The sequence below is a fragment of the Corvus moneduloides genome, chromosome 33, assembly GCF_009650955.1.
Source record: "Corvus moneduloides isolate bCorMon1 chromosome 33, bCorMon1.pri, whole genome shotgun sequence".
Classification (NCBI taxonomy): domain Eukaryota; kingdom Metazoa; phylum Chordata; class Aves; order Passeriformes; family Corvidae; genus Corvus; species Corvus moneduloides.
Genome location: NC_045508.1, coordinates 154,124 through 167,747, shown reverse-complemented (window position 1 = coordinate 167,747; position 13,624 = coordinate 154,124). Strand labels below are relative to the sequence as shown.

General features: G+C 60.5%; 2 protein-coding genes and 2 non-coding genes across 4 annotated transcripts; 3 read left to right on the top strand and 1 right to left on the bottom strand.

Moving 5' to 3' along the window:
* The first annotated feature begins 696 nt into the window (after positions 1–696).
* Positions 697–769, top strand: TRNAK-UUU. The gene has a single exon. It is a non-coding gene; the product is annotated as a tRNA-Lys (tRNA).
* A 149-nt stretch (positions 770–918) lies between these two features.
* On the top strand, positions 919–990 carry TRNAQ-CUG. The gene has a single exon. It is a non-coding gene; the product is annotated as a tRNA-Gln (tRNA).
* Positions 991–2,243: 1,253 nt separating this feature from the next.
* SLC27A5 (solute carrier family 27 member 5) lies at positions 2,244–9,060 on the top strand. Its single transcript, XM_032094720.1, has 10 exons — positions 2,244–2,808; positions 3,964–4,173; positions 4,638–4,796; positions 5,737–5,861; positions 5,953–6,147; positions 6,904–6,994; positions 7,170–7,368; positions 7,453–7,550; positions 7,982–8,112; positions 8,682–9,060. The coding sequence occupies exons 1-10, from the start codon at positions 2,313–2,315 to the stop codon at positions 8,856–8,858; spliced, it is 1,881 nt and encodes a 626-aa protein (XP_031950611.1). The 5' UTR covers positions 2,244–2,312; the 3' UTR covers positions 8,859–9,060.
* Positions 9,061–9,799: 739 nt separating this feature from the next.
* Positions 9,800–13,603, bottom strand: LOC116437163 (THAP domain-containing protein 7-like). Its single transcript, XM_032094766.1, is given in 6 exon segments — positions 9,800–10,394; positions 10,396–10,420; positions 11,139–11,279; positions 11,940–12,095; positions 12,959–13,038; positions 13,523–13,603. Coding segments are annotated over 5 exon segments (924 nt in total). The 5' UTR covers positions 13,523–13,603; the 3' UTR covers positions 9,800–9,872.
* Positions 13,604–13,624: the final 21 nt, after the last annotated feature.

Here is a 13,624-nt window from a genome sequence, read left to right as displayed (position 1 = left end):
TATATTTATATTATTTATATTATAATATTATTTATATTAATGTCACCTATAATTTATAACAATAATAAAAGAGACATAAAATCATTATTGTAACAAATATCGCTACTATTTTAATTTATTCCAGTATATTTATATATATTATTATATGGCTACATTATTGCATATTGTATTTTATTTATATTATATCCATATTGTCATAGTACTAATATAATACAATAATACAATAATACAATAATAATGATGATAATAATAATAATAATAATAATAGTAGTAGTAATAGTAGTAGTAGAAGTAGTAGTAGTAAAAAAATATTTTGGAGTAAAGCCCGGAAATCCCTCGCTCAGGGGCAGGAAGGCAACAAGCAGCTCTCAGGACAGCCGGAGGAAATCAGTAGCCACGGAAAAACCCAGGTAATTTCTGTCTCTTTCGCTGCCCGGAAATGGGCTTGTGGAGAAAACTTTTGAGGACTTTTGGGATTAAATGAGCCCAAAAAAGCTCCAATTCCACATTCCCGGCGGCCGCTCTCGCTCGGGCCCGCCCTGTCTGGGGCAGCCCCGCCCCGCTCTGCTTCCTCCCTGCCCCGAGCCGGGCGGCTTTTTCACTTAAAATCCCCGAAAACTTCGGGTTTCTCCGTAAAATCATCAGGTTTTCCCCCAAAACCCAATGAATTCCATGTTGTGGCAACCCTTCGCAGGAGCCCGGATAGCTCAGTCGGTAGAGCATCAGACTTTTAATCTGAGGGTCCAGGGTTCAAGTCCCTGTTCGGGCGGGCCTTCCTCTCTTTTTCCCAGCCCAATCCCGGGGGTTTCTTTGCTCCCCCCGCCCCTCCCCCCCCCGGGGGCGCCCCGGGGTCTCGTTTTCCTGGCGGAGGGAGCGGCGCGGAGGGGTCTGGGACGGGCGCGGGGCGCAGCGCGAGCCGGTCCCATGGTGTAATGGTGAGCACTCTGGACTCTGAATCCAGCGATCCGAGTTCGAATCTCGGTGGGACCTGCGCCTCCTTTTGCGGTCCCCCCTCCCCTGTCCTGCCGTGGACGGGAACGGGGGGTCCCTGCTTGTCATGGGGACCGCAGGGGACACTCGCGTGAGGGCTCTGTGCCCCGGGTCTGCCTATACAGGGGTGGGACATCCCCGCTTCTCCCCTCTTTGGGGACCGTGTGGGACACCCCACCGGGGACTTCCTGTGACCTCCGACAGATGACACCTCACTGGCGAGCTCGTGACATCCCCTCGCCGCGGTGGCACTTTTGACCGCGGTAACCCCAAACACGCATGATCTCAGAATTGCGAAACGGCCACGAGCAAAGGACGGTACCCCGGCAACTGCGAAAAAAATCCTCGGGATGGTTTGGCAGCAAATCGGAGGCGAAGGTGAGGCCGTGCCCAACCTGCTTTTTCTTGGGAAAGGAACGGAAAGATTAATGATCCAGTGATTATGCCCAGGCTGGGCGTTCCGGCATTCCTCAGCTTTTCTGTCGGCAGGGAGGGAAAAGTCCTGTTTGTGTGGCAGGGAAGTGGCAAAAGGCTCCGGTGTGAGGCTGGTCCCACTCGGAGAGGCGTGACGATTCTCCATGGAAACGGGAGAGGAAGGGTTGGAGTGGGGTTTCCACGTGGGAGAGCCAATAAAGTAAAAGGGGGCTGAATTCCTGGTTTTTATAAAGGAAGGAGAAATGCTAGGGATGTTCAGGGTCAGCTGGAGAAATCTGGGGTCAGCTGGGGAATTTGGGGTCCAATGGAGACGGGAGGGGGGAGCCCCACCTGCCCCTCAGGTGTGCCTGGAGCTCCTCCTGGTGCTGACGGAGCTGGGGCTGCTCCCAGAGCCCCCAGTCCACAGCCCAGAGCTGCGGGGGGGTGGGAGGAGGGAGAGAGGGCTAGAGGGGGATGGACAAGGTTGTCTGGGTGTCAGTGGAAGGATGGGCACACAGCTATGTCCCACCTGGACACAGGGACACACAGACACGGGGACACACAGACAGGCGGAGCCCAGTCTGTAGCTGGATGGCAACTGTCCAGTCCTGCTGAGCAGCCAGAAGGATACGAATGGCCAGGCTGGATGGCCGGACAGAGGGACAGCTGGGGTGGCAGGGGCCAGAGAGCCACCCTCAAGTCGGAGATGCTGGGTGCAGAGCCACGCCCCGGGGTTGGGAAGGGAAAACGAAAAAAAAGCAGGAAGGAAAGTAAATAAACACAGAAGCACCAAAGAGCAACGAACTCCGGACCCCGGCAACGCCGCAATCTCGGCACGGCCGGGGCAAAGGTTGGCCGGGCGGGACCTTGGCCACCGGCACCGCGGGTGCCACCGGCGCCCCGTGGCCATGGCGGTGCTGGCGACCCTCGCGGCGGCCCTGGCCGGGCTGCTCCTGCTGCTGGTGCTGGTGCCGGCAGCCACAGCCCAGCTGGTGCCCTTCCTCTGGGACGACCTGGTGGCCTTCGGCACCATGGTGAGGTCAGCGCTGCGCTGCCGCCGCCGCCTGTCCCGCCGTCCCGCCGTCACCCTGCTCGACGTGTTCCAGCTGCACGCCCGGCGCCGGCCCCACCAGCCCCTGCTGCGCTTCCAGGATGAGATTTACACCTACGAGGACATGGACCAGCGCAGCAACCGCGCGGCCTGGGCCCTGTCTCGGCACCTAGGGCTGGAGAGCGGCCGCACGGTCGCCGTGTTCCTGCCCAACGAGCCCACCTACGTGTGGACATGGCTGGCGCTGGCCAAGCTGGGCTGTCCCATGGCCTGTCTCAACTGCAACGTGCGGGGCCGGGCGCTGCGGCACGCGCTGGAGGCCGCCCAGGCCACCCTGGTCCTCGCCAGCCCTGGTGAGAGAGGGACAAGGGGGCTTCCGGGGGGCTTTGGGAACATGGCAGGGTTGTGGTCACCAAGGTCACCGTCGTCCTCAGCAGCCCCAGTGAGAGGGGACTGGGGAAACCTGCCCTGGACAGGGTGGTCAGGGGGCTGTGGGGACGTAGGAGGTGCAAGCCACCGAGGCCACCCTTGTCCTTGCCAGCCCTGGTGACAGGGAATGGATGGGGTGGTTGGTCGGGGGGGGCGTGGGGACAGGGCTGTTTAGGGGGTGCAGCCACCAAGGCCACCACCATTCTTGCCAGTCCCGGTGAGTGCACCTGTGGTGGGGGGTTTGCACGTGTGCGTGTCTGTGGGCCTGGACATGGGTGTGCACGTGTCAGTCCCTGGGGGCACCCATGGGACTGGGGCTCCCTTAGGGGTGATCAGGGACCCCATTTAGGATGACTGTGGGGGCCTGACTGGTTGGGATCCCCCTTTCGGGGTGCTCAGGGCACTTCTTGGGCAGTTTTAGGGGATCTGGGGGATCAGGGAACCCTGTTTGGGGTGCTCAGAGTGCCTCTCAGGGTGTGTGGGGTGTCTGGGGGGATCACAGGACCCCCTTTTGGGGTGCTCAGTGTGATCTTCAAGGTGTGAGGGGTGTTTGGGCAATCAGGGTCCCAGATTTGGGGTCCTCAGGGTGCCCCTCGGGGAAGTTTGGGGTACTTGGGGGATCAGGGAGCCCTTTCAGGGTGCTTTGAGTCCCTACCTGGGATCTTGGGGCTCCTGCATGGAATACGCTGGGTTCCTGGGATCCTGGATCTTTGGGGTGCCCACACGATCAAGGTTTGTATTTGGGATGTGTCTGGTGCCCGTTTGGGATGTCTGGGGTGCCCACCTGACCAGGTGCCCATTTGGGGTACCTTGGGGTGTCCACCTGGGGCCCTTGGCCCCCCATCCATGATTCCCAGAATGCCCACCCAACTGACATCCCTATTTGGGATACACTGGGTGCCCATTCAGGATACCCGGGGTGCCCACTTGGGAGCCTCAGCCCACCTATCCATGACTCCGAGGGTGCCCAGCTGACCAGGTGCCCATTTAGGGCTCCCTTAGGCGCCCCCCCAACCCTTTGTGTCCCCTCCAGACTCTCATCCCTGTGGGACCTTCCCCATGTCCAACTGTCCCCGCAGAGCTCCGGGAGGCCGTGGAGGAGGTGCTGCCGGACCTGGAGCGTGACGGCGTCCGCGTGTTCTACCTGAGCTCGGCGTCACCTACGCCAGGGGTCGAGGCGCTGCTCCCCACCATCGAGGCGGCCCCCGACGAGCCCCTGCCCGCCCGGCACCGCGCCAGTGTCACCGCCAACTCCAAGGCCATGTACATCTACACCTCCGGCACCACCGGTGAGCTGGGGAATCTCCCAGGCTCTGCACTGGGAGGAGCCAGGAGGAGCTTGCATGGGTGGGTGAGGATGGGCAGCTTGGAGGGGTCTTGGGGGGTCTTCCTCCAACCCTGACCATTGCGGATCCACCTGGACCAGGTGTGTCCTCTGTCCATGGGAGGGTCACTCACCATGTGCCTGGATTTGTCCTCGTTGGGGTGGGGTGGGACCTCCCTCATCAACCCTCAACCCAAACCAGACCCAGCTCCTGACCATCGTGGGTCCACCTGGGCCAGGTGTGTCCTGTGTCCATGGGAGGGTTGGGCATCACTCACTGGATGACGACCTGGACGAGGTTCCTCGTGGCTCCTCCCAACAAGGGACAAAGATCCCCAACCGCAGGGAGTGGCTTTGCCCTCCCACTCTCCACCCCAGGACCCCCCATCCCACCGAGCACCGTTTCCCATCCTTCGTTCTCCCCCTCAGGGCTGCCCAAGGCCGCGGTGATCACGGAGCTGAAGATGATGATGGTGGCCAGCCTGGGCTGGATGTGTGGCCTGCGGCCTGACGATGTCGTCTACACGACGCTGCCGCTCTACCACTCGGCTGGGCTGCTCGTCGGGGTTGGGGGGTGCCTCGAGGTCGGTACGTACCCCTCGCCCCACACGGACAGGGCGCAGGCAAGGGCCGGGAGGGATGGATGGGGAGGGATGGAGGGATGGATGGATGGATGGAAGGACAGCTGGGTGGAAGGACAGCTGTTTTACAGAGATGGATGGATGAATGGATGGATGGATGGATGGATGGATGGATGGATGGATGGATGGATGCAAAGATGGATGGATGGATGGATGGATGGATGCAGAGATGGATGGAAGGACAGCTGTTTTACAGAGATAGAAGGATGGAGGGATGGATGGATGGATGGATGGATGGATGGATGGATGGATGGATGGATGGATGGATGGATGGATGGATGCAAAGATGGATGGATGGATGGATGGATGGATGCAGAGATGGATGGAAGGACAGCTGTTTTACAGAGATAGAAGGATGGAGGGATGGATGGATGGATGGATGGATGGATGGATGGATGGATGGATGGATGGATGGAAGGATGGATGGATGGATGGAAGGAAGGACAGCTGTTTTACAGAGATAGAAGGATGGATGGATGGATGGATGGACGGACGGATGGATGGATGGATGGACGGATGGAGGGAAGGATGGAAGGATGGATGGATGGATGGAAGGAAGGACAGCTGTTTTACAGAGATAGAAGGATGGATGGATGGATGGATGGATGGATGGATGGATGGATGGACGGATGGATGGAAGGATGGATGGATGGATGGAAGGAAGGACAGCTGTTTTACAGAGATAGAAGGATGGATGGATGGATGGATGGACGGATGGATGGATGGATGGATGGACGGATGGAGGGATGGATGGATGGATGGACGGATGGATGGACGGATGGATGGACGGACAGACGGACGGACGGATGGATGGATGGATGGATGGATGGAGAAAAGGGCAAAAGAGAAGAAGGGTGGGGTCACCGTCCCTGTGCCATGTCCCCCAGGAGCCACCTGCGTCCTGCGGGCCAAGTTCTCGGCATCCCAGTTCTGGGCCGACTGCCGGCGCTACAACGTCTCTGTCATCCAGTACGTGGGCGAGCTCATGCGCTACCTGTGCAACACGCCCAAGGTGAGGCCCTGCCTGCCCCAAAACCACCCCGGGGGGTCAGCAGTGCTCTGGTCACACCCTGAGGTGGCCCCTCTCGTGTGTCACCCCTCAGCGCGCCGATGACCGGGAGCACGGTGTGCGCATGGCTCTGGGTAATGGCATGAGGGCGGAGGTGTGGAAGGAGTTCCTGCGGCGCTTTGGGCCCGTGGCCGTCTGGGAGTTCTATGGGGCCACCGAGGGCAACGCCGGTTTCATCAACTACACTGGGAAGGTCGGGGCCGTGGGCAGGGCCAACACGTTCATCAAGGTGAGAATGTGCTCCTCGGGATGAGACACCAGGGATGATGCTGGTGACGAGGGGAGCAAACACCGAGTGCCTTCTGGGGCCCAACGCGGCACCTCAAGTTGGGTTTCAGCCAAGGGAAGGGGTCTTGGATGCACCTCTTGGTGGTGGAGCAAACTGTGACATCCCCGAGGGAAGTCAACACCATCCATCAGATTGGGCTGACACAAAAGCAGAGTCCCCAGAACCCCCTTTTCACACCCAAAATGAGTCCACTCCACCTGGGTGGCCAACACTGACTCAACAGTGTTAACTTGGAGCCTGGTTTTGGGGTGTCCATGGGGACCTGGACATCTCAGTGCCCCTTTGGTGCCACGTCTCAGTCCCCACCCAGCTGTTAAGCAAAAGCTGCAAAAACCAGGTATTTTCCCCCCTTTTTCCCCACCATGTTGTCCCACAGTTCCTGGATTTGGAAGATGTCACCATGAGTTCATTCAGTGTTTGAATTGATCCGACTAAACCTTATTTAAATAGATTTAAATAAGATTTAATTTTAATGATTTCAACTAAAAGATTTAAAATTAAGGACAATTAAATAGATTTAAATAAGATTTAATTTTAATGATTTCAACTAAAAGATTTAAAATTAAGGACAATTAAAAACAAATGGTTTTTAATCCCCACCCAGGTGTGTTCCCGTGGGTTGGAACAGACCCCAGCTGGCACTGGAAGGAAGTTCTCCTCCCTGTTTTTAATCCCAGGTTTCTCCCTCCCCTCCAGCTCTTCGCTCCCTTCGAGCTGATCAGGTACAACGTGGAGGAGGACGAGCCCGTGCGCGATGAGCGAGGTCTCTGCATCCCTGTCAAAGCCGGTAAGGGATGAACCTCGCCAGGGCCTTATCAGGGGGGTAGACAGGGTTGAGATGCACCAAAACCACCTGTCAGTCCTGATCACCACCATCCTGGGGACTGGAAGCCACCAGAAACCCCTGGAAGAAGCCAAGGCAGGGGTTGAGCAGCCTCCAACCCTCCTCTGCCTCCCCGAAGGTGAGACGGGGCTGCTGGTGGTCAAAATCACCAAGAACACCCCGTTCCATGGCTACGCTGGCGACTCCCAGAAGACAGAGAAGAAGATCCTGAGGGACGTCTTGGCCAAAGGCGATGTCTTCTTCAACAGCGGCGACCTCCTCATGATGGACCACAAGAAGTTCATCTACTTCCAGGACCGTGTCGGGGATACTTTCCGGTAACTCTGACACTCCTCCGTGTGTCTGAGTGGCTGGTGCCAGCCCGAATCCCCCCTCACAGCTCCGTCCCTTCTCCTCCCCAGTTGGAAAGGGGAGAACGTGGCCACAACAGAGGTGGAGGCCACGCTGGCCTTGGTGAGCTTCATCCAGGAGGTCAACGTCTACGGTGTGGCTGTGCCAGGTGAGTCCCACCAAAATAAGGACCTGGGGGTGTTTGAGGTGGGTGACACGTCCCCAGGTGGTCTGAGCGGCCACCAGGAAGGTTAAAAAGGGACTTTTAACATCCAGAGTTGTTTTGAGCACAAAACATCCCCCACAACAGCCCAAGGATCCCCAAAAAAAGTTAAAATGTGACTTGGTTGCCCAAAGCAAGTGTCAGCTGCTGAGGTGGGTCCACGTGGCCACAAAGGAGGCAAAAATAGGAAGCATTCACCCAAAATGAGCACCCAGCATCATCCACCACCATCCCAGTGGCCTCTACAGTGCCAAAATTGGGACAGACCCACCCAAAACAAGTTTGGCCACACAACAGCCTCCCCAAGAGCCACGGGGGCCTCAAGAAGACTCCAAGGAGATGTGGTTGCCCCAAGTGACCCCAGGCGATGTTTGCAGGGTGTGAGGGACGCTGTGGCATGGCCGCCGTGCGCCTCAAGGATGGGGCCACCTTCGATGGTGACAAACTCTACACCTTCACGCGGGACACGCTGCCCGCCTACGCCGCCCCCCAATTCATCCGGATCCAGGTCAGTGGGACCCACCCACCCTGGGGGGCTCCAGGGGTCTTTGGGGTGCTGGGGTTGGCCCTCGGATGAGGGTGATCCAGCACGGTAGCGCCCAGTCACGGCAGGGTGAAATCATGGAATGGTTTGGGTTGGAGTGGGCCGTAGAGCTCACCCAGTTGCAATCACGGCATTGGTGTCCCCCCGGTTTCCCATGATGGCGCCGGTCCCCCCCGTGCCAGTAACGGCGCTGGGGCTCCCCTGGTGACAGTGGGGGCGAGTCACCCTGTTGTTGGTGGCACCATCCATCCATTCCTGGTGACGGTCACTCGCTATCAACACTGGGGTCACCCTGTGCCAATGATGGCATCATTCCACTCTCCCGATGACAGTGTCGAGGTCCCCCCTTTCCCATGACAGTGGTGGCCACCCTGTGCCAACGGAGGCCACTCCATGCCAAAGACACCCACGCATCCCCCAGTTCTGATGACACCACCTGCAATTCCGCGCTAGCAATGCCAAGGTCGCCGCTTCCCACAGTGGCACCTGGGCATGGCCTCGAGGTCCCCCAGTCCCAAAATCCCTGTCCCCAGGACGCTCTGGAGATCACGGGGACATTCAAGCAGTGCAAGAGCAACCTGGTCAAGGAAGGCTTTGACCCCAGTGTCATCCGGGACCGCCTGTTCTTCCGCGACAACGCCCGGAAATCCTACGTGCCGCTGACCCCCGACACCTTCGCCGCCATCCAGGACATGAAGCTCAGTCTGTAGCGGCTCTTCTGGGGGCTCCACAGTGGCCCCAGGGCACTGACAGCCTCGGGGTAATTAGCAAAGGCTAATTTGGGGCTAATCCAGCACTTTGGGTTTCCTTCAGGGAGGTTTTAACCAGGTCGGAGCATGAGGAGGGCAATGGGTTGCTGTTATCCCGCCCCAGCGCCTCCATGCTGTAGAAATTAAACCCTTAATTCCCATTCTTTGGGTGCCGGGCCATTTTTGGGGATTGGACTCCCTCATTTTCCCTTCTGGAAGGGGCAGATGATGCCCCAAATCCCTGGTGTGAGGATAAAGATGTCTGTCCTTGTTTGATCTGGAGTCCCCACAACCTTGTCCTACTCCCGCCCTGGGCTCTGATCTGGAACAAATCCCATTTATTCCTCCCCAAACCGACCCAGGGAGCGGCTGGGATCCCCCACATCTCACACCCCCACGACAGCATCGGCTTCTCCTGCCCTTCCCAGCTCCCACCGGGGCTTCACCGACACCGACGGAGCCGATTTGTGCCGGATACGTGACAGGGACACCGTCCCAGCTGCCCGCCCCACACACGAGCCACCTCCTCGATTTATGAAATCACTGAATGGTTTGGGTTGGAAGGACCTTAGAGCCCATCCAGTCCCACCCCCTGCCACCTTCCACTATTCCAGGTTGCTCCGAGCTCCATCCAGCCGGGGCCTTGGACACTTCCAGGGATGGGGCAGCCACAGCTTCCCTGGGAATTCCATCCCAGCTCCTCACCAACCTCACAGGGAAGAATTTCTTCCCAATATCCCACCTAAATCTCCCCACTTCCAGGGTGACGCCACTTTTCCTTATCCCGTCCCTCCTTGTCTAAAGTCCGGGCACGACCCGGAATTCTATTCCAGCCCCTCACTGGAGAATTTCTCCCTAAAACTTCTAGAAATTCCACGAATTCCCACAGATTCCCACAAGTACCGCATAGAAAAGGCGAAATCTTTATTTACAAACCTTCCTGCCGTGGCCAAGCCTCGGAGAACCAGGAATTCCTCAGTGCCCTCCGTCTCCGAGCAGCTCCACCTCCACCGGCCCCGGGGGATCCTTGGGGCTCCGCCGCGGCTCCGGGACGCCCCTTCTCTCCCTCTGGAGCTCGGCCAGGCGCAGCCGGAGCCGCTGCTCCCGCCGTTTTCCCGCCTGCAGCTGCCGCTGGGCCTTGTCCAGGGCGTCGAGCGCGGCCTCGGCGCGGCGCTTCCAGAGCAGGGCGCTTCCCACCTGGTAGCTGTGCTCGCTCTGGATGTAGGATCCGGCGCGGGGCGGCAGCCGCAGCATGAACAGCGACGGGGACGGGGGTCCCGGGGGTCCCGCGGGGGCTGCGGGGGCCGGGGGGGCTCCCTCGGGCAGAGCCGGAGTGGTCGTGGCTTCCTCGTCGCCCGTGGCCACCAAAAGGGTCTCTGGGATGGCGCCCGAGGGGCCGGGAAGCGCCGGGACACCGCCGTGGTCACCGGCCGGGGGGGGGCCGGGGTCTTTGGTGTCCCGCGGGAAGCAGGAGACGTCGGAGGGGAACGGGGGGGGCCGGCGGGGATGGGAGGGGGTCCCGTCTGTGGGGAGAGGAAAGAGGGGAGAGCTGTCATCCTGCAGTGCCCCCCAACATGCCTCCAGAGCATGAGAAGGTACCGGAGAGCCCCGAGGGGTGGGAGAGGCCAGGAGGGAATGGGGGGTCCTGGGGGTGGCAAATGTGGGGGGCAACAGGGAATCCAGAGGGGATGTGGGTGTCCCAGAGTTGGGAGAGGTCGGGGGAAAACGGGGGTCTGACAGGGATGCTGGGGGGGAACAGGGAATCCAGAAGGGATGGGTGGGGAGGTTCCCACCTATTCCAAGAAAAAGCAGGGAATCTCTCTTATCCTGCAGAGCCCCCCAAAGCTCCCCCCAGAGCAGCCAGAGATGCAGGAAAGTCCCCGGGGTGGGAGAGGTCGGGGGGGAATTGGGTGTCCTGGGGAGTGGGAGAGGTTGGGGAGGAAAGGGGTCCAGCAGGGATGGGGGGGGTCCCATCCACATGGAGAATAAGTTGGGGAGCCCCATTACCCTGTGAGGCCCCCAAAAGCCCCCAGGACCACCCAGAGGTCAAGGAGAGTCCTGGGGGTGGGAAAGGTCAGGGGACAATGGGGGGTCCGGTGGGGAACGGGGGGTCCCAGGGGTGGGAGAGGTCTGGGGGTCCCGCAGGGTCCAGCGGGGAAGAGCGAAGGGTTCTGCCGGTGCTGGGAATAAACCAGGGAGCCCCGTTCTCCCCTGAACCCCCCAAAGCCCCCCAGGACTCACTTCCACTTCCGGGCGTTCCGGAGGGGCTTCGGGGGGTCGCTGTCGGCCAGGGGGGGCTTCGGCCTGGGGGTCCGGGGGGGCCGCGAGGGGCCCACGGCGAAGACGGTGGGAACAGCCCCTTCCTTGAGGCGGTGGTAGCCACTGGGGGGGGGAAAACGGGGTTCAGGGGGGACCCCAAAACCTGGGGGTGATCCCCAGGAGGTCCTTTAAGTCAAGAGTCTTCAGGGTGAAGCCTCCCAATGTCCTGGGAGCCCCCCAAGCTCCAGGGAAGATCTTGGGGCACCTAAAAATCCCTGAGGGGATTCCTGAAATACCTGGGGGGTCTGTGGCCTGCAAGGGGAAATGGGGAGGGGGCTCTGGGGGGGGGTCCCTCAGGGTGCTCCGGCACCCCCAGGGCCCTGGGGTGTCCCCAACCCCTCACGAGGCACCTCTGGGGTCAGAGGAGGGTCCCTGGGTTGTCCCCAATACTTCACAGGGGGGTCTTTGGGACACCCTGAGGTGTCCCCAGTTCCCTGGCATGTCCGTGACACATCACAGGGGCTCCCCTGGGGTGTCACCAACTCCTTGCTGGGGGTCCCTGAGGTGTCCCCATCCCTTGCTGGGAGTCCCTGGGTGGCCCCAAACACCTTGGGGCATGTGCTTGGGGTGCCCCCAAACTCCAGGGAAGGTTCAAGGGTCTGGGGGGGGGGGATGAGCCCCAAAACCCTTCACAGGAGAAGGTCGGGGTGATCCATAGCCCCTGGAGCCTCACCCGGAGCCTGGATCTCACCTGGAGCCCCACCTGCAGCCCCCTGGCCTCACCTGTAGCCCACTACCTCGAAGCAGGAGCTCTCGAAGTGCTGGGAGCAGAAGTAGATGTATTTGGAGGTGGGGTCCCAGCGGCCCTCGCCCGAGGGGTCCCGGCGCCGGCTGTTCTCCAGCCACTGCACCCGGCGGGGATCGTCCTTCCGGGGCAGCCTGGGGGACACGAGGACATGGGAGGGACAGAGGGACACAGGGGGACAACGGGACACAGGATTGGGAGGGGACATGGGGAGAAAGAGAGAGATATGGGGGGAAGTGGGACGTGGGGCACACAGGTCATGAGGGGACACGAGAAGATGGGGACATGGGGGGACACAGGTCATACAGAGGGGACACGGGGGGCACCCAGGTCACAGGGGAGGACGTGGGTTATGGGAGGGACAAGGGGTATGGAGGGACAACGGGGGGACAGAGGTCACAGGGGGTCATGGCAGGCATGGGGGGACGCAGGGAAGACACAGGATGGGGGAACACAGGTCACACAGGTGACACAGGTCACACAAGTGACACAGGTGAGCTGCGAGGCTGCAGTTCCCCCCGCACACCTGACCCCATTTCTGCAGAGCTGAATGACACCTTCCTCCCCCCACACACCTGGAAATGGAACAGTCCAGGCAGGTCCTGTTAAAGGGCACAGGGCTGAGCCATCCCACAAATGGGGGGGGGGGCGGAATAGACACACCTGGGACAGCCCATTGCTAAGGGAGGGGGACACGCCTGGGACAGCCCGTTCTAAGGTGGGGGGTGACAGCTGGGACAGCCCATTGCTAAAAAACGGGGGGAGAGCGGGAACTCGCACACCTGGGAGAGCCCATTGTTGAAGGGGGAACACACACCTGGAACAGTCCATTGCTAAGGGGGGATGCACACCTGTGACAGCTGGGACAGCCCATTGCTAAGGGAGGGGACGCGCACCCCTGTGACAGCCCAGTGCTAAGCGGGGGGGTGACAGGTGGGACAGCCCATTGCTCGGGGGGGGTGGTGTCCCTGCCCCGGGGGTCTCGGGGGGCACCCACCGGTGGAAGGAGATGCCTCGGCCGCGGGTGTCGCGGGTATCCCGGGTGCAGCAGCCGGCGGCGGAGCAGTGACGGGGCATCTGGGGGAAGGGAGGGTGTCACAGGGCCGAGACGCCCCCTCCCCAAAATTCCACGCTTCCTCCGCGCCACCCAACCAGCCCAGACACCCTGCAAACCCCCGTGGCGTCAGCCCCAAAATCCGCCCGGGGCCCCCGCCCTTGGTCGGATCTCACTCGCCGTGCCCCCCCACCCCCCCACACACCCTTCTCCGAGGCCGGACCCCCCTCCAACAGCCGGACCCCTCCCCACCACGGCCGGACCCCTCCCCGCCGTGTCGTCGTCCCCCTCCCACGGGGGGACACCATCCCCGTGTGTGCCCCCCCATTTCCCCCCACCCGGGGCCTGTCTCCCCTCTCTCCCACCACCGCCCCTCCCGGGACCTGACATCTCCCCCCAATAGTCGGAACCCCCTCCCCGTGTTCTCTCCCGATCCCAGGCCGCCCCTTTTCCCACCTTTTCCCCATTTTTCCCCCTTTTCCACCCCCCGCCCCATTCCGGCCCCACCTCGTCGCTCCCATCCCGCCGCCGCCGCGGCCTCCCCTGAACTCTCGCGAGACTCTGCAACTCCGCGAGAACAACCCCCGCACACCCACCCCACACCCGCCC